The sequence below is a fragment of the Nerophis ophidion genome, linkage group LG07 (assembly GCF_033978795.1).
Source record: "Nerophis ophidion isolate RoL-2023_Sa linkage group LG07, RoL_Noph_v1.0, whole genome shotgun sequence".
Classification (NCBI taxonomy): domain Eukaryota; kingdom Metazoa; phylum Chordata; class Actinopteri; order Syngnathiformes; family Syngnathidae; genus Nerophis; species Nerophis ophidion.
Window position 1 is genome coordinate 58,396,962 of NC_084617.1, and position 25,441 is coordinate 58,422,402.

General features: G+C 41.1%; 1 protein-coding gene across 2 annotated transcripts in view; it reads right to left on the bottom strand.

The window, feature by feature from the left end:
- The window catches only part of adgra2 (adhesion G protein-coupled receptor A2), a 144,033-nt gene that overhangs the window by 48,555 nt on the left and 70,037 nt on the right, over positions 1-25,441 (bottom strand). For both annotated transcript variants that reach the window (XM_061906693.1, XM_061906692.1), the window contains one exon: positions 9,047-9,118. In XM_061906693.1, coding sequence (XP_061762677.1) covers positions 9,047-9,118 — 72 coding nt within the window. The remainder of the gene's footprint in view (positions 1-9,046; positions 9,119-25,441) is intronic.

Below are 25,441 nucleotides of genomic sequence, written 5' to 3' on the forward strand. Positions count from 1 at the left end.
TGAAGTTTTTTTCAAAATGTTACCGGTCCCGGAATATCCCTAAATAAAGCTTTAAAATGCCTTATTTTCGCTATCTTCGAAACAACTATCCATTTCCCTGTGACGTCATACAGGGCTGCCAATACAAACAACATGGCGGTTACCACAGCAAGATATAGCGACATTAGCTTGGATTCAGACTCGGATTTCAGCGGCTTAAGCGATTCAACAGATTACGCATGTATTGAAACAGATGGTCGGAGTATGGAGACAGATAGCGAAAACGAAATTGAAGAAGAAATTGAATATATTGAGCGAATAGCTATTGACGCTATTCGGCCATAGCGTGGGTGTACCTAATGAAGTGGCCCATAGCATGGCTGCCTTATTAGCATCGCCGGTAAAATGTGCGGACCAAACGATCAGGACTTTCACATCTTGTGACACTGGAGCAACTTAAATCTGTCGATTGCTAAGTGTTTTTACGCATTAAATGTGGGTATCTAGTTTCAAATGTACATACATCTAGCGTAAATAGCATGTTAGCATCGATTAGCGTAGCATGTTAGCATCGATTAGCTGGCAGTCATGCCGTGACCAAATATGTCTGATTAGCACATAAGTCAACAACATCAACAAAACTTGCCTTTGTGATTTCGTTGACTTAATCATTGCAAATGCATCTGCAGGTTATCCATACATCTCTGTGCCATGTCTGTCTTAGCATCGCCGGTCAAATGTGAAGACACTCTGGTACATTCAATGGGGGTCTGGCGACAGATTTCTTGCCAGTGGTGCCACTTGAATACCTCCCTGTTAGTGTTGTTACACCCTCGGACAACACACCGACGAGGCTCGATGTCTCCAAGGTTCCAAAAAATAGTCGAAAAAAAAGGAAAATAACAGAGCTGAGACTCGATGTTTGTAATGTGAAAATGAATATGGCGGGTGTGTTACCTCGGTGACGTCACGTTCTGACATCATCGCTAAAAGACCGATGAACAGAAAGGCGTTTAATTTGCCAAAATTCACCCATTTAGAGTTCGGAAATCGGTTAAAAAAATATATGGTCTTTTTTTTGCAACATCAAGGTATATATTGACGCTTGCATAGGATTGGTGATAATGTTCCCCTTTAAATCCAATGTTTTCTGTTTTTCTGCAATCGATAAATTTGATATATTGCCGTTTAAAACAATGTTGGATCGATAACTATCTTCAACTTGCCGAGCACAGATCGATATACTTGAAACTTGGGAATGTAAATTGGATACATCGATCAATCGTGTCACCAATATTATAAACAAAATATTAATGTTTTGCATTTTTTTAAGTACGTGTTCATACATCCTTTTAAGCACTGGTACTATTTCAAAAAGTACAGATTTGGCATTGTTATTGTTGTTCAACATGTAAACAATACCCATTACATTTGTTTTTACCGAGTAGATCGGTGTCTCATTCTTTCTGTCCCTCACTCAATGTGTACAGCGTGGAAAATCGATGTGAATGTTCCCTACGGAAAAATCTTAGTACGAATACATGTACCCTTAGTGTTTATGTATGCATCCGCGAGCAAGCACACTGCATACATAGCACACCCTGCCCCAGAAGCCAGGTATGATTCAACTGGTCATGGAAAAGAAATGAGGTATTCCGAGGTCTGAATGTAGCTGTTGGACGACATGGCTATTTAAAAGAGCTAGAAAAACACAGTTATAAGGCAAAAACAAACAAGGCTAAATTGCTCCTCTGCACTTGGGTGGTTTGGCAAGTTATGAAGGCAGTCGTGGCTTTGAGGAGGTTTGTCCCAATGAAAGGGCGAACTGTGTAGAAGACCAGGCCGGGCTGGGAGGACTGCTATTCATTTATCCGTCCAGCAGATCAGATTGCAGTCAGAAGGACTAAGATGTCCGCCGTGAGTGTTGTCTTTTAAAAGCCTAGACAAGAAGCGAGGGTGCCCATACTAGGAAGCATGAGGACTAGAGATGGCCAGCGAGACGACTGTTTATCTTCTTCTTGTAGGAGAAGAGATGCTGTGTAATTCCCTGATGTGTGTTTACTCAGCCCTAGTGGGCTCGGCCTTTGATTATAGTGCTGACCACATAATATGACTGCTCACTACTGCGCCAAATGACAAGCACATGGAGATGACACACTGGAAGCAATGAAACTAGAGAGAGATGGCAGGTTCATTTGGCAGAACAAACACGGACGCTCGGAGGAACCATAAAATCCCTGCAGCCTTGAATTTGGCATTTTTCACATTGCTCTCGCTTGAAAGTAATAGTGAGCGGCGTAGCTCAATTAAAGGCTGAGGACATCAGCTGTGTGTCAGAGCCAGCCGGGGACTTAAATGAGGACTGCATCATCTGAAAATGTTTTCAAGAATGTCACTGCCACTGGTCTCAAACCCCCAAGATGCAGAGACGGCAGGCGTAGCGCAGCCAATAATTTAGTTATTAACAACAACGAAAAAACAGTGCAGCACAGAATTGAAAAGAAAACAAAGGGAAAGCTATGTCAAAGTTAGTTTGTGGGGAACCCCAAGATGCTGAGAGGGAGGCAGGCATGGAGTGAGAAAACATGATCTAATAAAAATAATAGAACTAAAACAAACAAAAGGGTACTAACACAAAGCGCGCACGAGGCGGATAACAAACTAAGGGAGCTAGCATGGGAGCTAGAAAATAAAAGGAGCTTAACATGGAAGTTAGCAAAAACAAAAAGGGTCTAGCGTGGAAGCTAGCGGGTAGCGAGCTGGAAAACAGAAGTCGTAATGTGTAGTACAAAACAAACTGGAAGCAGGGAACAAAAAACAGTAAGCTACAAACATCTAACGCAGGGGTAGGGAAGCTTTTAGGCTGAGAGAGCCATACAAGCCAAATATTTTAAAAAGTATTTCCGTGAGAGACAGATAATATTTTCTTTAAGACTGAATACAACTAAATGCGTGCATTTTTAAGTAATACCAAAATTTTTAGAGTATAATAAGTCTCTTATTCTTTTTAATAACATTATTTTTCTGAAGCTACCCAACAATAAATAAAATACTTCTTACCATTATTGCGACTTTTTGAACAGGTGCGGTAGGAACTGGATGGATGGATTAAAATGCATGAGAATGTTTTATATTTTGAACGTTATTTTTGACACTGTGATTACCAGCGGAATTATTCATTACTTACCGTGTTAAGCAATGTCAGCTAAGATTTATCTGAGAGCCAGGTGCAGTCGTCAAAAGAGCCACATCTGGCTCTAGAGCCATAGGTTCCCTACCCATGATCTAACGGATATAGCTTACCGATACGCTGCAAATACAAGACACGACACGACAGCAGCGACAAGAGCGACATCGACAAGACAATAATCCAGCCCTGACTGGAGGACAAAAGCAGGTACAAATAGGAGTGGGCTGATTGACACCATGTGTGGCCAGGTGCCAATCAGCCGCAGCTGAGAGGAAACAGCACACAGGGAGACAAACAGGAAGCTGAACCAAAATAACAGTGCTGACAGGAAGTAAGGACAGGAAATACTAAACACACAGAGGAAAAACTAAAACACAAACAAACTGTCAGTGGCAAGCCTGACAAGCTATGCACATTGTAGTCCAGAGGACAGGGCTCGCGTATAAAGCATCCTGATTGGCATCCAGGTACAAGGTGTGTTCTGATTGCCAGTCAGACACAAATGAGGAAGCCAGCGCCAAGGCAGGAAAAATAAAGATAACATAAGACTGACTGACTCAAATCTAATGATAACATATCATATACTTTTGTGTTTACATTTCATTGACTGAATATGCGCTAGAATGTGTTCAACTTTTGCCCAGAATCAGCTACTTTGGCAACAGCTGACGCAACTTTCTTCCTTTTTATTGTGGTAGCTGAGCGTCCATTGACTACAATAAAGGAGCATAGAGTGGGCTGTTCCACTGCAGCCAAACTAGACGCGTATTGGACAAACACTTGGCTTTGTCCCGCCCATCAGACGCAGATCGTCTCTAGAAGTGCTTGACCTCGGCTGAATGCATGATTGGATGATCTGTCCTAGGCTAAATATTTTTTTGATTGACGGCAAAGTGAGGGAATCTTGAAACACAAACCAACGCCAGAGCATGTTTTTAGTTTCATTCTGTGGTTCCAAGTTGATAAGGAGAATTTTACAATCTTTTCCATGGTGTTTTCTTTGTAAAATCTGGCATCCTTAAATAGTGTATCTGTTATCGGAGACTGTGCAGCCGCCACTGATAGGGAAAGCTATGTAGCATGGAGGTACAAGGCACAATGTCCAGAGGAGGAGGTATACAAAGCATCCTGATTGGCAACCAGGGACAGGTGAAGGAGCCAGGGCTCGGACAGGCAAAGTGATGGCAATTGGAGGCAAAAAGAAAGTGGGAACAAAAGTAAGAGCACTGGACAGGAAATAAAAGAGAAACTAAGGAAACTAACAATAAAGTCCAAACTGTCATGTGAGATCATGACCCAAAATATTGATCAAAACGAAACTAATAATAAAGGCCTTCCTGTATTTAGAGACTTACCCCCTAAGTTTGTAAACAATAACAAAAACGACCAAAATGTTTAAAAATAAGAACAAGAAAAAACTAATAATAATGTTTGGGGCCGGGCTGAGTGTGTGTGTATACATATATATATATATATATATATATATATATATATATATATATATATATATATATATATATATATATATATATATATATATATATATATATATATATATATATATATATATATATATAAATATATATATATATATATATATATATATATATATGTATATATATATATATATACATATATATACATGTATATATATATATATATATATATATATATATATATATATATATATATATATATATATATATATATATATATATGAAAAACACAGAGGCTATTTCATCCCTACAAGCCTTTTTCACAGGTTTCCCTGTTCTTCAGGGGATTTTATAAAATTGTGTATATTATAAATCCCCTGAAGAGCAGGGAAACCTGCAAAACAGGCTTGATGGGATGAAATAGCCTCTGTGTTTTGTCCTGACCTAACGTATATTCTGCTCTACCCCGGTATTGAGCACTGTATAACGGATAAACCACAGAAACCTTGAATACATATACATATATATATACATACAAATATATATATATATTGTACATACATATATATGTATGTATATACATATATATACATACATACATTTTTTATATATATATATGTATATATACATACATATATATACATATACTGTATGTACATACATATATATATATACATACATATATATATACACATACTGTATGTACATACATATATATATACATACATATATATATACATATATGTATGTATATATACATATATGTACATACATGTATATATATGTACACATATATATATATATATATATATATATATATATATATATATATATATATATATATATATATATATATATATACACACACATATATAAAAATGCTTGTAGGGATGATTTTACCAGTCCGACCCACTTGGAAGTAGATTTTTCTCCATGTGGCCCCCGATCTAATTTTAGTTTGACACCCCTGCTTTAAAAGCACCCTCGGTAGTTTCAGTCTTTTGGGGGAAAACTATCTATTAGATAAAGAGCTGGCTGCAGAGGGACTTGACGGGACATGCCTGGTTACTATTAGCAACGCCTGCTAAAGAGATAATGATGAGTTTTGAATAGCACTGTCATCTAACACCATATCGGGTAAAGGGTCCTTCTGGGAACCTCAGAAAGTGTTCATATTGGAGCCTTGCAAGAAAGAATTTAAGAGGAAGATGATAATAGCGAGTCGAAATTATCGGAAAACATGCCTCTAAATTTCAAATGTTGGCATCTGAGAGCTGCAATGTCCTCCCCAAGACCTCGGTTGGGGGAGCATCAAAAGATTAACCATGCACATGTGGTTCTCTTTTTCTTTAGCTTTTTGTGGCTTTTTGCAATATTTATTCCCACAAAATAAAGACCAGCCTCAACCAAGGGTGTTAAGAGAAAAATAAAAAGATACGAGAAGAAGAGCCAATGTTACCCTAAGGAAGCAGATATCATCACTTATTACTAAAGTTAAGCTGGGGTTTGCTTGTTTTACATTTCACGGTGATTCACTTCTTTTTACACTTGCACGACAATCATTCATTCATTCATTGAATTTCACAGTTTTAGTCAAGTTTTTACGTTTTGATATATACTGTCATGCATAACTGTGGTAGTGTTATGCTCTGGACCTGTTTTGCTGCCAATGGAACTGGTGATTTACAGAAAGTAAATGGGACGATGAAAAAGCAGGATTACCTCCAAATTCTTCAGGACAACCTAAAATCATCAGTCTTGGGCGCAGTTGGGTGTTCCAACAGGACAATGACACCAAACACACGTCAAAAGTGGTGAAAGTGGCTAAATCAGGATAGAATTAAGGTTTTAGAATGGCCTTCCCACAAGTTCATGTCAGAAAAACAACAAATTTGCTGAACCGCACCAATTTTGTTAAGAGGAATGGTCCAAAATTAAACCAGAAGCATGCCAGAAGCTTGTGGATGGCTACCAAAAGTGCCTTATTGCAGTGTAACCAAATATTAACATTGCTCTATGTATGCTTTTGACCCAGCAGATTCGGTCATATTTTCAGTAGACCCATAATACATTCATAAAAGAACAGAACTTCATGAATGTTTTTTGGTGAACAAACAAGTATGTGCTCCAATCATTCTTTCACAAAAAAATAACAGTTGTAGAAATTATTGGAAACTCAAGACAGCCATGGCATTATGTTCTTTACAAGTGTATGTAAACTTTTAATCGTGACTGTATATAGTGGGGGAAAAAAGTATTTAGTCAGCCACCAATTGTGCAAGTTCTCCCACTTAAAATGATGACAGAGGTCTGTAATTTTCATCGTAGGTATATTTCAACTGTGAGAGACAGAATGTGAAAAAAAAATCCAGGAATTCACATTGTAGGAATTTTAAAGAATCTATTTGTAAATTATGGTGGAAAATAAGTATTTGGTCAACCATTCAAAGCTCTCAACTGATGGAAGGAGGTTTTGGCTCAAATTCTCAAAATCCATGGCCCCATTCATTCTTTCCTTAACACGGATCAATCCACCTGTCCCTTTAGCAGAAAAACAGCCCCAAAGCATGATGTTTCCACCCCCATGCTTCACAGTAGGTATGGTGCTCTTGGGATACAACTCAGTATTCTTCTTCCTTCAAACACGACGAGTTGAGTTTATACCAAAAAGTTCTATTTTGGTTTCATCTGACCACATGACATTCTCCCAATCCTCTGCTGTATATTGCATGTATCCATTTTGGTATACTTTTTTTCCAACATAATTTACAAATAAAGTCTTTAAAATTCCTACAATGTGAATTCCTGGATTTTTTTTTTCACATTCTGTCTCTCACAGTTGAAGTGTACCTATGATGAAAATTACAGACCTCTGTCATCATTTTAAGTGGGAGAACTTGCACAATCGGTGGCTGACTAAATACTTTTTTTGCCCCACTATATGTTGCACAATAATGAAGACAGAGACGCAAAATGGATTGCACGCTTTATTCTGCTCAGTTAAGAGACACAATCCATTTTGCACAGGCTTAGTAGATCAGCTTTGCGTGTGCTATCAAGTTTGCACGTGTTTTAGTCACGCAAACCTTTGGGCAAATCAGCCCTTTTTTTATCTTCTGTAATTTTCGGAGTATAAGTCGCTGCGGAGTATACGTCGCACCGGCCAAAAATGCATAATAAAGAAGGAAAAAAACTAATATGTTGCACTGGAGTGTAAATCGCATTTTTGGGGGACATTTATTTCATAAAATCCAACACCAAGAATAGACATTTGAAAGGCAATTTAAAATAAATAAAGAATAGTGAACAACAGGCTGAATAAGTGTACGTTATATGACGCATAAATAACCAACTGAGAAGGTGCCTGGTATGTTAATGTAACATATTATGGTAAGAGTCATTCAAATAACTATAACATATAGAACATGCTATACGTTTACCAAACAATCTGTCACTCCTAATCGATAAATTCGATGAAATCTTCTTCCTCGATGTCGCTTCTAAACAACTCTGCCAACTCCAAAGGTATGCGCCGCTTCCTCTCGTCATTGTCTGTCCAGTTTGTAATCTGCAGTACATGATTTCCTTTTCGGTCCAATTTTTGTTCAGCCCTTCTCAGTTTTTATAAGTTACCACCAACGATGAAATGATCCAATTTAATAGCTACGGCAGTAGCATATAGCATATAGCAGTTAGCATTCCAATACCCACAATGCACTTCTGCCATGACACTCCCCCACCGAATTCTTATTGGTTGACGTGTGTGTGATGATTGCTGTTATTTTCTTCGTCTCTTCCGCGAACGAGATAAATAATATTATTTGATATTTTACGGTAATGTGTTAATAATTTTACACATAAGTCGCTCCGGAGTATATGTCGCAACCCCGGCCAAACTATGAAAAAAACTGCGACTTATAGTCCGAAAAATACGATACTGATTACTAATTAATATTACGGGAACTGCCGCTCGATTCATCCTCAAGAGCAAAAAATACATACTTTTTGGTCATAAATTTGAACGTTTTATTGTTCTTTGATTGACTGGGAATGAGTGGGAAGCTCAGTGCACTCAATAAAATCCACGTCTTGTCTGTTTGCAGCCCGTTTAAAGATAAAATAGGTAGAACTAATGATATCTCAACGTGAAGCTGCCAGCCTCCCGTGGAGTGAGATTGAGCTGATAAAAAGAGACTCGAGGTGTAACTTTTCAGTACGACTAAAGAATAGGCAGTGAGAGCAGAGCATCATCCTCCCTGTTGGACACCAGCCCGCTGGATGGAAGCACACAAGAGCTGCTCACATCTCATCATCGCATCCTGTGCGATTTGCTCCCCACAGGCCCCCAAAGCGGAATAACAGCGAGCACATATGGCGCACTGCACACACGCACAGCGCATGACAGGATGATTATCGATAGAGATTGATGAGCTACACTCACAGTTTCTCCAGGGCGTTAAGTCCAAAGAAGGAGCCATTCTTTAGGACTCGGATTTTGTTGTGGCTCAGCACTCTGCAAAGAAAGAGAAATAGAGAATTATTCTCCTGAGGATGCATTGACGTTTGTCTGCGTGGAAAAAAAAAAAAAAAGTCAGGTTTTTGCTAAGATGCACGCAACAAGGACCAGAGCCAGTCGCACTTGTTGCCAGACATTAAACTAGATCAGGGGTCGGCAACCTAAAATGTTGAAAGAGCCATATTGGACCAAAAATAAAAAAACAAATCCGTCTGGAGCCGCAAAAAATTAAAAGCCATATTACATACAGATAGTGTGTCATGAGATATAAATTAAATTAAGAGGAATTAAAGGAAACCAAATGAGCTCAAATATAGCTACAAATGAGGCATAATGATGCAATATGTACATACAGCTCGCCTAAATAGCATGTTAGCATCGATTAGCTTGCAGTCATGCAGTGACCAAATATGTCTGATTATCACTCCACACAAGTCAATAACATCAACAAAACTCACCTTAGTGCATTCATGCACAACGTTAAAATGTTGGTGGACAAAATGGGACAGAAAAAGAAGTGGCATAAAACATGTCTTAGAAAGTTGGAGAAAGTTATACATGTCAACAAACTACGGTGAGTTCAAGGACTGCCAAAATTAGTAGGACAAAACGTCGCTCGCCAACTACTCGGATCAGTGAAACATGTTTGATAAAAACAGTGTGCTTTATAGCAATTTGGGATTTTTGTGTCATGTTTGTCCTCCTACAGAAACCATATTAAAACAAAGAATATACAAACCCCGTGTCCATTTGAGTTGGGAAATTGTGTTAGATGTAAATATAAACGGAATACAATGATTTGCAAATCCTTTTCAACCCATATTCAGTTGAATATGCTACAAAGACAACATATTTGATGTTCAAACTGATAAACATTTTATTTTTTTGCAAATAATCATTAACTTTAGAATTTGATGCCAGCAACACGTGACAAAGAAGTTGGGAAAGGTGGCATTAAATACTGATAAAGTTGAGGAATGCTCATCAAACACTTATTTGGAACATCCTACAGGTGTGCAGGCTAATTGGGAACAGGTGGGTGCCATGATTGGGTATAAAAACAGCTTTCCAAAAAATGCTCAGTCTTTCACAAGAAAGGATGGGACGAGGTAAACCCCTTTGTCCACAACTGCGTGAGCAAATAGTCAAACAGTTTAAGAACAACGTTTCTCAAGGAACAATTGCAAGAAATTTTGGGATTTTAACATCTACGGTCTATAATATCATCAAAAGGTTCAGAGAATCTGGAGAAATCACTCCACGTAAGCGGCATGGCCGGAAACCAACATTGAATGACCGTGACCTTCGATCCCACTGTATCAAAAACCGACATCAATCTCTAAAGGATATCACCAAATAGGCTCAGGAACACTTCAGAAAACCACTGTTAATAAATACAGTCGGCCGCTACATCTGTAAGTACAAGTTAAAGCTCTACTATGCAAAGCGAAAGCCATTTATCAACAACATCCAGAAACTCCGCCGGCTTCTCAGGGCCCGAGATCATCTAAGATGGACTGATATAAAGTGGAAATGTGCTCTGTGGTCTGACGAGTCAACATTTCAAATTGTTTTTGGAAATATTTGACATTGTGTCATCCGGACCAAAGGGGAAGCTAACCATCAAGACTGTTATCGACGCGAAGTTCAAAAGCCAGCATCTGTGATGGTATGGGGGTGCATTACGGCCCAAGGCATGGGTACTTTACACATCTGTGAAGGCACCATTAATGCTGAAAGGTACATACAGGTTTTGGAACAACATATGCTGCAGTCTATGCGCCGTCTTTTTCATGGACGCCTCTGCTTATTTCACCAAGACAATGCCAAGCCACATTCAGCACGTGTTACAACAGCGTGGCTTCGTAAAAAAAGAGTGAGGGTACTTTCCTGGCCCACCTGCAGTCCAGACCTGTCCCCCATCGAAAATGTGTGGCGCATTATGAAGCGTAAAATAAGACAGCGGAAACCCCGGACTGTTGAACGACTGAAGCTCTACATAAAACAAGAATGGGAAATAATTCCACTTTCAAAGCTTCAACAATTAGTGTCCTCAGTTCCCAAAGATTTATTGAGTGTTGTTAAAAGAAAAGGTGATGTAACACAGTGGTGAACATGCCTTTTCCCAACTACTTTGGCACGTGTTGCAGCCATGAAATTCTAAGTTAATTATTATTTGCAAAAAAAAATAAAATAAAGTTTATGAGTTTGAAAATCTAATATGTTGTCTTTGTAGTGCATTCAATTGAATATGGGTTGAAAAGGCTTTGCAAATCAATGTATTCCGTTTATATTTACATCTAACACAATTTCCTAACGCATATGGAAACGGGGTTGGTATATTTTTATATTTTTTCCCCTAATCTTTTTCTGTTTTTCATAAATTTTTGAAAACGCTCCAGAGAGCCACTAGTGCAGCGCTACAGAGCCGCATGCGGCTCTAGAGCCGCGGGTTGCCGAACCCCGGACTAGATGGTTCCAATAAAATATTAAAAGTAATATCCAGATTATAAAAAAAATGCTAATCTTGGTAATTAATTGAACATCAAAAGGAAGCCGCTTTGCATTGAGCAAATGGCGACGCAGGCTGCGTTCACCCGACCTCCGGAGTCTCCGATAAGCGACAAGGGATCATGGGAAATGGTCGTTTCGAGTCCAACGGTCTTTTCACTCGCCACAATGTGTGAGTCAAGTCCAACACGCCGGTGGTGTGACTTCAGTGATGGTCTTGTGGGACGCCGACACGGGCTTTATTTAGCATCACTTAATTTCACTGAAGCACGACAATGCAATATTACAGTGTGTTTGCTGTGATATTGCGCAAAAACTACACAAAAAAGTTAAAGTACCAATGATTGTCGCACACACACTAGGTGTGCCAAAATTATTCTCTGTATTTGACCCATCACCCTTGATCACCCCCTGGGAGGTGAGGGGAGCAGTGAGCAGTAGCGGTGGCTGCGCCCGGGAATCATTTTGGTGATTTAAAACGGAATTCCAACCCAAGCAAGGAGGTAATGGGTCCCTTTTTCTATAGTCTTTGGTATGACTTGGCCGGGGTTTGAACTCACAACCTACCTGATATCAGGGCGCTTGACCACTAGGTTAGAGTGTCCGCCCTGAGATCAGTAGGTAACCATGAAATATTAAGTATGAGTGGAAACACGTAAGAAGTCACAAAATGGTAAGGCATATCCAGATGACCGTTCCTCAATTTTGAGTCACATATGGTTTTGATAGTAGCAGAGACCTGTGTTCTAAAACAATAAAATACAGTATCATTTATTTGCAATTTTAATGAAAAATGCTATTATGTGCTCTCGCTGTGTATTGTTGTTGTTGTTGTTGATTAAAACTATGAATGTGACATTTTTGGGGGGTTTTGTAGAATTTCTTGTTTTTAGTACTCTTATTTTGCTCTACTTCCTGTGTGACTCCTTGTTTTGCTGCATCCTTGACTTTCTGTTTAGTTTCCTGCCAACGCACCTGTTTTCTATTTGTAATCAAGTCTGTTTAGGTTCACCTGCTGCTCCTTGTCAGCGCTGAATTATTGCTTTTTTCTCAGTGTGCATAAGTTACTCTGCCTTTTGTTTATTCTGCTTCTTGCTAAGTAAATGATTGAACTATTAGACCTGCACGCCACCATCTGTCTCTGCATCCTGGGGTCGCGCCAACAGCAACAACGTGACAATCAAGGAGGTGGTCTGGGAAGTAGAGGAGCAATATTCAGTGTTTTATTGTTCATAGTTAGTATTGTTAAACCCCACATTCTGTATTTTCATGTACATTTTCAGTCTTATTTGTGTCTTATTTAGGAGTGGCGCGGTTGGGAGAGTGGCCGTTCCAGCAACCTGAGGGTTCCTGGTTCAATCCCCACCTTCTACCAACTTCGTCACGTGAAGTGAAGTGAATTATATTTATATAGCGCTTTTTCTCTAGTGACTCAAAGCGCTTTACATAGTGAAACCCAATATCTAAGTTACATTCAAACCAGTGTGGGTGGCACTGGGAGCAGGTGGGTAAAGTGTCTTGCCCAAGGACACAACGATGGCGGATGCGGGAATCGAACCTGCAACCCTCAAGTTGCTGGCACGGCCGCTCTACCAACCGAGCTAAACCGCCGTTGTATCCTTGAGCAAGACACTTCACCCTTGCTCCTGATGGGTCGTGGTTAGGGCCTTGCATGGCAGCTCCCGCCATATGTGTGTGTTAATGGGTGAATGTGGAAATAGTGTCAAAGCGCTTTGAGTACCTTAAAGGTAGAAAAGCGCTACACAAGTATAACCCATTTAACTAAACAGACCATCTCAAAAATGGAATAAACAATCGTTTTTTTACTGAATTATTTGACAGTCAGAATGTACATAAAAATACATAATGTGGGATTTACAAGATCAACTATGAACAATAAAACACTGAATATTGAGACAGTGTGAATGTTGATCCTCTACTTCCCTGACCACCGTCTTAAATCGACACATTCTATAATCGAGCATAGTTAGAAAATATTAATTATATTAATTATTTTGAAATATGCCCAGAAAGCCCAGGTAACTGTCTTTATTATGCTGTTTTGCAAGATCCGTGTCATGTGACTTCAAACTTAAAACCTTTTTCCTACGCTTTGAACCCTGCAGCGAATTTATTGATTTTTTTTTGTGTTCACCAAATAGTTTTCATACAACACAGATAGAGACACCGAAAAGGTGTGTCATTGTTTGTGCTACGGTGCCATCCTTTGGACGAGTTCGCTCAATGCTAGTGCAGCGTGTTGAAAAATGTACTTCCTGTTTCGTGCCTTGAACCGGAAATGTTCGTCCATAGTGTCTCTGCTCGAAATGATTCTTAATTCATCACTTCAAGCAGCGTTTGTTAATTTTACACTATCACTCAAACAATCCATACTTATTAAACCCATGTGTGATGTCTGTAGGAGTGTTTTCATGCATACCGTATTTCCTTGAATTACCGCAGGGCATATAGTATGCACCTGCCTTTAATTACTGCCGGGTCAAACTCGCTTTGCAAAATAATTAGCGCATGCTTCGTATTACCACCTGGTCAAACTCGTGACGTCACGAGTGACCCTTCCCCTGTCATCATTTTCAAAATGGAGGAGGCCGATTTCAATACCGGTAATTTGAAATTGCATTAAGGGAAGAAGATTAAGAGCTATTCAGTAGGATTTAAGGTCCAAGCTTACATCACACTCAAATTTTTACTGCATGCCTTTGGTAAGTTCCGGAGTGAGAAGAGGTTTTAAAATAATTAGCGCATGCTTACTTTTACCGCATGCCTTTGATAAGCGCAGGAGTGAGAAGAGGTTTTAAATTCAAGGAAATACGGTATTTGTATGTGCTATCCTAATGCAATCAAGCTAGTGTCATTAGCATTAGCGGATAGGCTAACATGTTTACAAGTGTCTGTGTTAGTATTATTAACTTACAATGGCATTATTTTTGTACTGTTTCAGTACTGTAATTTTACCAAAACGTCACCATGGAGTTATTGGGTCTTTTTAGCTGATTGGAGAGCTAGCTTCCGCAGCTCGTGGGTCCATGACGATGAGTTTTGTTTTGTTTAAACAGCCATTTTACTGCCGTGTTACAGGCACTGTTTGGAAACAAAACAAAAGTTCAAGTTAAAGTACCAATGATTGTCACACACACACTAGTTGTGGTGAAATGCATTTGACCCATCCCCTTGTTCACCCCCCTGGGCGGGGAGGGGAGCAGTGAGCAGCAGCGGTGGCCGCGCCCGGGAATAATTTTTGGTGATTTAACCCCCAATTCCATTCCTTGATGCTGAGTGCTAAGCAGCGAGGTAATGGGTCTCCGTCTTTGGTATGACTCGGCCGGGGTTTGAACTCATGACCTACCAATCTCAGGGTGGACACTCCAACCACAAGGCCAGTAGTTATGTGAATAAATAGTTACAAAAACGGTATACATCTGCGGCTTACGGTATAGTCCGCGGCCTATTTATTTATTTCAAAATTTGGTGGGTGCGGCCTAAACACCGCTGTGCTCAATAGCCCGGAAAATACTGTAGTTTATGTACAAATACTTGTTGACTGTTTTGTGGGCTTTACAACGCTGTGATGTTTCAAAGCCAGAGGGCGACAGGCAAGCGTCAGGCTGCCATCATTAACACGCCTTTTGCCTTTCCCAACATTTCCCGCCGTACCATGTGGCGATTAATGGGGTGTGTGCGACATTAAATGCGCCTTCATCGAGACAGTTGAGCCGTGGGTGCACCTTTTAAAAGGGGGAGCTGTCTGTGAACCGCCTGTACACGCCCCCTTACTTGTTTCCTGCCACATCAATAAAAAACACTGCCTTCAGCTTCATGCCTTCTAAACCAGTTAATGAGCAGATTACATTATCCAACCTTGGTTTACTGGAACAAACTGGTCAACAGTCACCTCGTCGCCTCCGACAAATATCCTTTCAAGAGGAAAAGAAAGGGAATGTTAACGTGTAAACAACAATTACAGTTTGTGAGCATCTTTATCACTCACTGTCATACGCTTCCAGTCACTTGAAAAAAGCCTTTTATTAATCTAATCCATTATTATTATTTTTGTTGATATTATTAATATTATTATTATAAGCAGTAGTACTAGTCATTCATGCTTTAGTTTAGTCTTGCAATGCTGAGGTGATATTGCATCAATATCTAACTAAATCGATATTCTGATGGAAATCAAACATGCATACCTTAAGAGAAAGCGATTGCAGCTATTTAGGACACAACACTTCTCAGACGGCAAGAGAACTTTCGAATGTCCAGGTCAGCTGTGACTCTAATTATCTAAAAACTTTGTCCATTTGTCAAAGGAGAGACAACGAGAATGCGAGCTCCCGTGGATGTGATAGCGTGTGCTTTGTATTACCTGGCCGACGAGGAAAGACTACAGAAAACATTGAATGCTTTTGGACTGACAAAGCAGACTGAATCAGTTATTGTCCGCCATGTATGTCGCGGACTCAACGTCTAGGTCCAGAGTATGTGAAGTCACCAAAAAGGAATAGACAATGAATGTGAAGGCAAAAGAGTGAAGAGTGTCCTGACCAGATATCTAGATCCCTACATTAATTGTAACAAAATGTTCTTTATCACATTGTTTACTTTCACATGTCCATTAACTATTTTATTCATTTATGACGGCTCAGGTGTGATTCACTACAATAGGGCCCCAGAGCGCACTGGATTCCAGTTAATTGAAATACCACAACACTGGATATTGTTCAGATCAGTGGCCTTGTGGTTAGAGTGTGTGCCCTGAGATGGGTAGGTTGTGAGTTCAAACCCCGGCCGAGTCATACCAATGACTATAAAAATGGGACCCATTACCTCCCTGCTAGGCGCTCAGCATCAAGGGTTGGAATTGGGGGTAAAATCACCAAAAATAATTCCTGGGCGCAGCCACCGCTGCTGCTCACTGCTCCCCTCACATCCCAGGAGGTGATCAAGGGTGCAAATTCAGAGAATAATTTCACCACACCACATGTGTGTGTGACAATCATTGGTACTTTAAATTTTTAATAAGTTAAATTTAAGAACTTGCACACAAAGCAACACTGGAGGTGACTATGACATGCGCATTTTCCGCGCATGCGTACTAGGTCGCCTTGCGCCGGCGGACGTAGGGAGCAGGGCGTCTTAAACGATCATTGTGTGTGTGTGTGTGGACAAGGATAAGGTTAGGTGGGATTTACCCTGGATAACCTTAGTGTAGAAGAGGCCTGAGTCCACTTTGAGTGCTTGTTTCCTGGCCGACTGCTTGAGCCTTTGTGCGACTGTACAAGGCATCATGTGAAAAAAAGGTATGGAAATATGGCGCCGTTTGACTTTACGAGAATCGGTACCCGATAGAACCAAAACTCTTCTGTGGGTTGGCATGAAAAGTACTGATTTCCGTACACATCCCTAAAGGCCTACTGAAACCCACTACTACCCACCACGCAGTCTGATAGTTTATATATCAATGATGAAATATTAAAATTGCAACACATGCCAATACGGACCTTTCAATCAATCAATCAATCAATGTTTATTTATATAGCCCCAAATCACAAATGTCTCAAAGGACTGCACAAATCATTACGACTACAACATCCTCGGAAGAACCCACAAAAGGGCAAGGAAAACTCACACCCAGTGGGCAGGGAGAATTCACATCCAGTGGGACGCCAGTGACAATGCTGACTATGAGAAACCTTGGAGAGGACCTCAGATGTGGGCAACCCCCCCCCCTCTAGGGGACCGAAAGCAATGGATGTCGAGCGGGTCTAACATGATACTGTGAAAGTTCAATCCATTGTGGCTCCAACACAGCCGCGAGAGTTCAGTTCAAGCGGATCCAAGACAGCAGCGAGAGTCCCGTCCACAGGAGACCATCTCAAGTGGAGGCGGATCAGCAGCGTAGAGATGTCCCCAACCGATACAGGCGAGGGGTCCATCATGGGTCCCGACGAGCGGTCCATCCTGGGTCTCGACTCTGGACAGCCAGTACTTCATCCAGGGTCATCGGACCGGACACCCTCCACAAGGGAGGGGGGGACATAGGAGAAAGAAAAGAAGCGGCAGATCAACTGGTCTAAAAAGGAGGTCTATTTAAAGGCTAGAGTATACAGATGAGTTTTAAGGTGAGACTTAAATGCTTCTACTGAAGTAGCATCTCGAACTGTTACCGGGAATTGCAATTTAGTAAACTAAATTGCAATTCCCGGGAGTTTCTTCTTGAAAATGTCGCGTAATGATGACGTGTTCGCGTGACGTCACGGGCTGTTAAGAAGTATGAGTGCTGCACACACACACAGCTAAAAGTCGTCTGCTTTAACGGCATAATTACAGTATTTTGGAGATCTGTGTTGCTGAATCTTTTGCAATTTGTTCAATTAATATTGGAGAAGTCAAAGTACAAAGATGGAGTTGGGAAGCTTTAGCCTTTAGCCACACAAACACACGGTGATTCCTTGTTTAAAATTCCCGGAGGTGAAACTTTACTATGGATCAGAGCGCAATCAAGCGAACATGGATCCCGACGGAATGTCAACCAGCAGGTTTCGGTGAGAAAATTGTGGTAAAAAGTCGCTTCTTACCAGAGATCAGGTGAGCTTGTGCTGTCCTTAAAGCTGCCGTCGACTGCCCTGAGACATTGGCGTCAAGACGCCCGTGGACACACCCCTCCGACTATAAGATACTGTTAAACTCACTAAAACACTAGCAACACAATAGAAAAATAAGGGATTTCCCAGAATTATCCTAGTAAATGTGTCTAAAAACATCTGAATCTGTCCCAATGCAATCGCGTTTTTTTTTAACTTTTTTTTTTTTTTTTTTCTAGTCCGTCGCTATCAATATCCTCAAACACGAAACTTTCATCCTCGCTCAAATTAATGGGGAAATTGTGGTTTTCTCGGTCCGAATAGCACTTTTTGTTGTAGGCTCCCATTAAAAAGAATGTGAATATGTGAGGAGCCATCAACATTTGACGTCATCGTCTGCGACTTCCGGTAAAGGCAGGGCTTTTCTGTTAGCGGCCGAAAGTTGCAAACTTTATCGTGGATGTTCTCTACTAAATCCTTTGAGCAAAAATATGGCAATATCGCGAAATGATCAAGTATGACACATAGAATGGACCTGCTATCCTCGTTTAAATAAGAAAATCTCATGGTGCATCTATGAAAAAAAATACTGAAATGGCTCAAATGGCAGGTACAGTAATAGGGCACTTTCAGAATGTCTGTAGTACCACGTGGAGGTCAGATGTCAACACAGCATACAGCACAGGTGCAACAGCTGACGATGAAATGAAGCAAAGTGCATGGAGTGTACCCACAACACACCGGACAGGTTGTATTTGCTCTCCAGATGATTGATGTTTGCCTGTAAGAATACTGACACGGCCCTGGATGACATAAAGACGAGAGCGATGAATGACGCATGTCGTAGCCTGGACGTGAACCTCCGACTCCAACAAATGCGCTCCCTCACTTGACTCTGGGCACAGTATCCCCGCTGTAACAGAAAGCAGCCCCTGAGATGAAAGCTGTAGACATCCGGAATAATTCCAAACAGATCGACGAGGTGAAAGTCCCATCTGGCGAATGCATTTAATTCAACGCAGACGATAAAAATAGAGAATCGGATTATTCTTGTTTGACTCAGCTTATTGTGACACGTTAGTCAGGCGACGGGATAAATGTTTAGCGGAATGTGCAGCGTCTGCACTTCACTATCTTCTACAAAAAGTGCACCGTCAGAAAAAGAGAACGTTTGAGCACACATACACTACAAAAAGTCAAAATAGTTTCTCTCGTTTTGATGAAATAACATTAGAAGAATTGTTACAACGTGTAAATGGAATAAAACAAACAACATGTTTACTTGACCCACTTCCTGGGAAACTTATCAAGGAGCTTTTTGTATTATTAGGTCCATCAGTGCTAAATATTATAAACTTATCACTTTCCTCGGGCACTGTTCCCCTAGCATTCAAAAAAGCGGTTATTCATCCTCTCCTTAAAAGACCTAACCTCGATCCTGACCTCATGGTAAACTACTCACCTTCCCTTTATTTCGAAAATCCTCGAAAAAATTGTTGCAGAGCAGCTAAATGAACACTTAGCGTTTAACAATCTATGTGAAACCTTTCAATCCGGTTTCAGGGCAAATCACTCGACAGAGACAGCCCTCGCAAAATTGACTAATGATCTATTGCTAACGATGGACTCTGATGCGTCATCTATGTTGCTGCTCCTCGATCTTAGCGCTGCTTTCGATACCGTCGATCATAATATTTTATTAGAGCGTATCAAAAACACGAATTGGTATGTCAGACTCAGCCCTGTCTTGGTTTAACTCTTATCTTACTGATAGGATGCAGTGCGTCTCCCATAACAGTGTGACTTCGGACTATGTTAAGGTAATGTGTGGAGTTCCCCAGGGTTCGGTCCTTGGCCCTGTACTCTTCAGCATCTACATGCTGCCGCTAGGTGACGTCATACGCAAATACGGTATTAGCTTTCACTGCTATGCTGATGACACCCAACTCTACATGCCCCTAAAGCTGACCAACACGCCGGACTGTAGTCAGTTGGAAGCGTGTCTTAATGAAATTAAACAATGGATGTCCGCTAACTTTTTGCAACTTAACGCCAAAAAAACAGAAATGCTGATTATCGGTCCTGCTAGACACCGACCTCTATTTAATAATACAACTTTAACATTTGACAACCAAATAATAAAACAAGGTGACTCGGTAAAAAATCTGGGTATTATTTTCGACCCAACTCTCTCCTTTGAGTCACACATTAAAAGCGTTACTAAAACGGCCTTCTTTCATCTCCGTAATATCGCAAAAATTCGCTCCATTTTGTCCACTAAAGACGCCGAGATCATTATCCATGCGTTTGTTACGTCTCGTCTCGATTACTGTAACGTATTATTTTCGGGTCTCCCCATGTCTAGCATTAAAAGATTACAGTTGGTACAAAATGCGGCTGCTAGACTTTTGACAAGAACAAGAAAGTTTGATCAAATTACGCCTGTACTGGCTCACCTGCACTGGCTTCCTGTGCACTTAAGATGTGACTTTGAGGTTTTACTAATTACGTATAAAATACTACACGGTCTAGCTCCAGCCTATCTTGCCGATTGTATTGTACCATATGTCCCGGCAAGAAATCTGCGTTGAAAAGACTCCGGCTTATTAGTGATTCCTAGAGCCCAAAAAAAGTCTGCGGGCTATAGAGCGTTTTCCGTTCGGGCTCCAGTACTCTGGAATGCCCTTCCGGTAACAGTTCGAGATGCTACCTCAGTAGAAGCATTTAAGTCTCACCTTAAAACTCATCTGTATACTCTAGCCTTTAAATAGACCTCCTTTTTAGACCAGTTGATCTGCCGCTTCCTTTCTTTCCCCTATGTCCCCCCCTCCCTTGTGGAGGGGGTCCGGTCCGATAACCATGGATGAAGTACTGGCTGTCCAGAGTCGAGACCCATGATGGACCGCTCGTCGGGACCCAGGATGGACCGCTCGCCTGTATCGGTTGGGGACATCTCTACGCTGCTGACCCGCCTCCGCTTGAGATGGTCTCCTGTGGACGGGACTCTCGCTGCTGTCTTGGATCCGCTTGAACTGAACTCTCGCGGCTGTGTTGGAGCCACAATGGATTGAACTTTCACAGTATCATGTTGGACCCGCTCGACATCCATTGCTTTCGGTCCCCTAGAGGGGGGGGGGGTTGCCCACATCTGAGGTCCTCTCCAAGGTTTCTCATAGTCAGCATTGTCACTGGCGTCCCACTGGATGTGAATTCTCCCTGCCCACTGGGTGTGAGTTTTCCTTGCCCTTTTGTGGGTTCTTCCGAGGATGTTGTAGTCGTAATGATTTGTGCAGTCCTTTGAGACATTTGTGATTTGGGGCTATATAAATAAACATTGATTGATTGATTGATTGATAACTTTACCATGAACTGATTAACGTGGACCCACACTTAAACAAGTTGAAAAACTAATTCGGGTGTTACCGTTCAGTGGTCAATTGTACGGAATATGTACTGTACTGTGCAATCTACTAATAAAAGTCTCAATCAATCAATCAATCAATCAAAAACAAGGTTTTCCAAAATAAGAGAACAACTTCAACTGAAGATATGGGAAAAAAGTGCAGACATGGCACTGCCATATTTATTATTGAAGTCACAAAGTGCATTATTTTTTTTAACATGCCTCAAAACAGCAGCTTGGAATTTGGGACATGCTCTCCCTGAGATAATCCTACTACCCACTACAATTATGGGAAATACAATTGTGGTGGGCGTGGCCCGCAGACCTACAGCGAAGCGTGGCAGAACTGGCTTCGAGATTAGCGACAGGTGAGTGGATGACACAGCTGAGAGTGTTTGTCTAGTCACCTGTCGCTCTCTTAAAGGCAGCAGTCGGGAAGGGGAAGGGGTGGTTGATGGTCGTTGTCGGTTGGTAGTGGAGCAGGAGCAGGAGTGAGAGCGACAGCGAGACTGACCCACAAGACACAATTGCTAAAAAGCAAAGCCAAAGACAATTTATTACAAAAAATAAAAATTTTGTGAACCTGGAAGAGCCTATCATGTCAATGCTTGGTGGTCCGAAGAACCGGGAAGAAAGAGTCTTCCACAACAATATTTTGACTTTCACAAAGTGCATTTTTAAAAATTTTTTTAAACATGCCTCAAAACAACAGCTACAAAAACAATGAAGGCACACAGCTTCGGTCCAGAGTGCACTAGAGCATACTTGCCAACCTTGAGACCTGCGAATTCGGGAGACAGGGATAGGTGGGGTTTGGGGGGTGTATATCGTAGCGTCCCGAAAGAGTTAGTGCTGCAAGGGGTTCTGAATATTTGTTCTGTTGTTTTTCTGTTAGGTTACGGTGCGGATGTTCTCCCCAAATGTGTTTGTCATTCTTTTTTGGTGTGGGTTCACAATGTGGCGCATATTTGTAACAGTGTTTAAAGTTGTTTATACGGCCACCCTCAGTGTGATCTGTATGGCTGTTGACCAAGTATGACTTGCATTCACTTGCGTGTGTGAAAAGCTGTGGATATGTGATTGGGCCGGGACGCAAAGGCAGTGCCTGTAAGGTTTATTGACGCTCTGTACTTCGCCCTATGTTCATGTACACATCTGTATTTTAAAAAGTCATACATTTTTCTCTTTGAAAATGATACTGATAATTTACAAACCGATACCGATAATTTCCAATATTACAATTTAAAGCATATATCGGCCGATAATATCGGAAGTTCGATATTATCGGACATCTCTAGTCCAAACAGAGATTGCATGTGTAACATTGAGAGAACTGTGAACATATCTATTCGAGCCCAAATCTGCACACCAGAACTTTAAAGCTGCTGTTCACAACAAGCAACATTTTTTCCCCTTTTTTTTCTTCCCCCCACAGACAACAAAAGTCGCAGATTTCCAAGAACATTGAACACTTCCAGAGGCAGGACACTAATGTACGATCCCAGTCGTGCATTGAGGACATTGTTCTATTATAAACAATACAGAGAGAGCGACTCTGAGAATGAGAGAGGCCGTGTTCTGTAAACAGACAGAAATAGTCTGTGTTCCCATCAGGCTAAACAGGAAACCCAGCCAATTAGCTGTTTATTCGGAAGCCGACTTCCAGGGTCAGGCCTGGGAGAGAGCGCACTTCCTAGACGGCCATTATGCAGACAGAATTGAGTGCAGGCAGGTGGCTGCTGACACCCATGACAGTGAACTAAGCCCAACCAATATAAGAAATGCACACGTGTAATTTCTTCCTCCTCGATACATCTGCCCTGCTGCCGACTGAGGCCTCTCTCAGACTCAAAAGACAGACTGCATTAATCCGATGAACAATACGACACATGGTGAAGCTGCACGCTAACTCGGGCCAGACTCCCTCACAGCTGCGTTTAGCGTCTACTTAAGGTCCGGCTAATTGAGTTGATGTCATTTATGTGAGGTGTGGGGCCCCGGCGTCAGGCTCCAGAGTCTCATTCAATGACGTCGTGTAATCCGTTTACGCGTGAGATGAAAACACTGCATGGATGTGAGCAGCGAGGACACTCGGGACATGCTGCTCAAGTCACGGTTGAGCTGGTGACACATCAAACATTAGTGATGCGATACCTTGACCCGATACAGTGGAACCTCGATTTACTTGAACATATCCATCCATCCATTTTATACCGCTTGTCCCTTTTGGGGTCGCCGGGGGTCGCCGGAGCCAATCTCAGCTGCATTTGGCCGGAAAGCGGCGTACACCCTGGACAAGTCGCCACCCCATCGCAGGGCCAACACAGATAGACAGACAGCATTCACACACTAGGGCCAATTTAATGTTGCCAATCAACCTATCCCCAGGTGCATGTCTTTGGAAGTGGGAGGAAACCGGAGTACCCAGAGGGAACCCACGGAGTCACACAGAAAGAAAGATCCCGAGCCCGGGATTGAACCCAGGACTGCTCAAGATTGTGAGGCAGATGCACTAACCCTTCTCCCACCGTGCTTCCCATTTGAAATGCTCACTTGAACATAGTTTGTGAATAAATAAGTTTGTACAGTGAAGTAAATTTCTCCATAAAAATTATGTAGTTTTCTTTTAATGACACTTCTCTGTATGTTTCTGATTTCCTTTTACTCAGTTATTGTGATTCTTTATAAGACTGTGATGAACTCCTCTCTGGGGAGGAGGGCGGGGGGTACTAGGATGACAGGGGATGCAAAACAATAACAGTGCAATACTTTTTCATAACATGGTCACTACTTCCTAGTTTCTCTTGTTATATTCTTATTTTACTGTTATGTTTTTATTCCCATTGTTGCTTTTTATTTGTATTCTTATTGTAATATTTCTGTATTTTGTTTCCATTTAAACCCCCATTATTTACTTTTTACTTTTTTAAATTATCTCAACCCTGTACACTGCTGCTGGAATTTTAATTTTCCTGAAGGAACTCTCCTGAAGGAATCAATAAAGTAATATCTATCTATCTATCCATCTATCTATCTATCTATCTATCTATGAAGAAGAAGGCAGTACACTGCTACACACTGTGACTGAAATGTAGGATGGGGCGTGGGTGGGGGTGTTATTATTTTACTTTTCTTATTTATCTGTATTTTGGGGGGGGGGGCAAGGGGCAAAACAACAAGTGTCTGTTTTCACCTTACCTGTATTAGAATAGAATAAAATAGAATAGAATAGAATATATATTTATTGTCACTGTAAATTGTACAATGAAATTGTAAGAAAAAAACTATCCATCCATCCATTTTTCTACCGCTTACTCCCTTTGGGGTCACGGGGTGCCCTGGTGCCTATCTCAGCTACAATCCGGCGGAAAGCGTCGAACACCCTGGACAAGTGGCCACCTCATCGCAGAAGCAAAAACTAATTTAGTGCAAATTCATGATAACACATAAAAATATAGGAACATAGATAAATAGATACAAATACATAAAATAAATACAAATACTAAGCACACAGCTCACATGCACAGTTATTATTGTATTGTGTTCAGCCACGCTATTGCTCTCGGTTAAAAAGTGTTCTTAAATCTGTTTGTCCGCCATTTTATTGTCCTGTATCGTCTGCCCGAGGGCAGCAGTTCAAAAAGTTTTTGTCCAGGGTGAGATGGGTCCCTTATGATGTTTTGGGCCTTTTTGAGGCACTGTACAGTTCATCTAGGGAAGGTAGAGAGAGCAGCCAGTGATCTTCATGTCACGGAGAGAACATGCAAACTCCACACAGAAAGATCCCGAGCTTAGAATTGAACC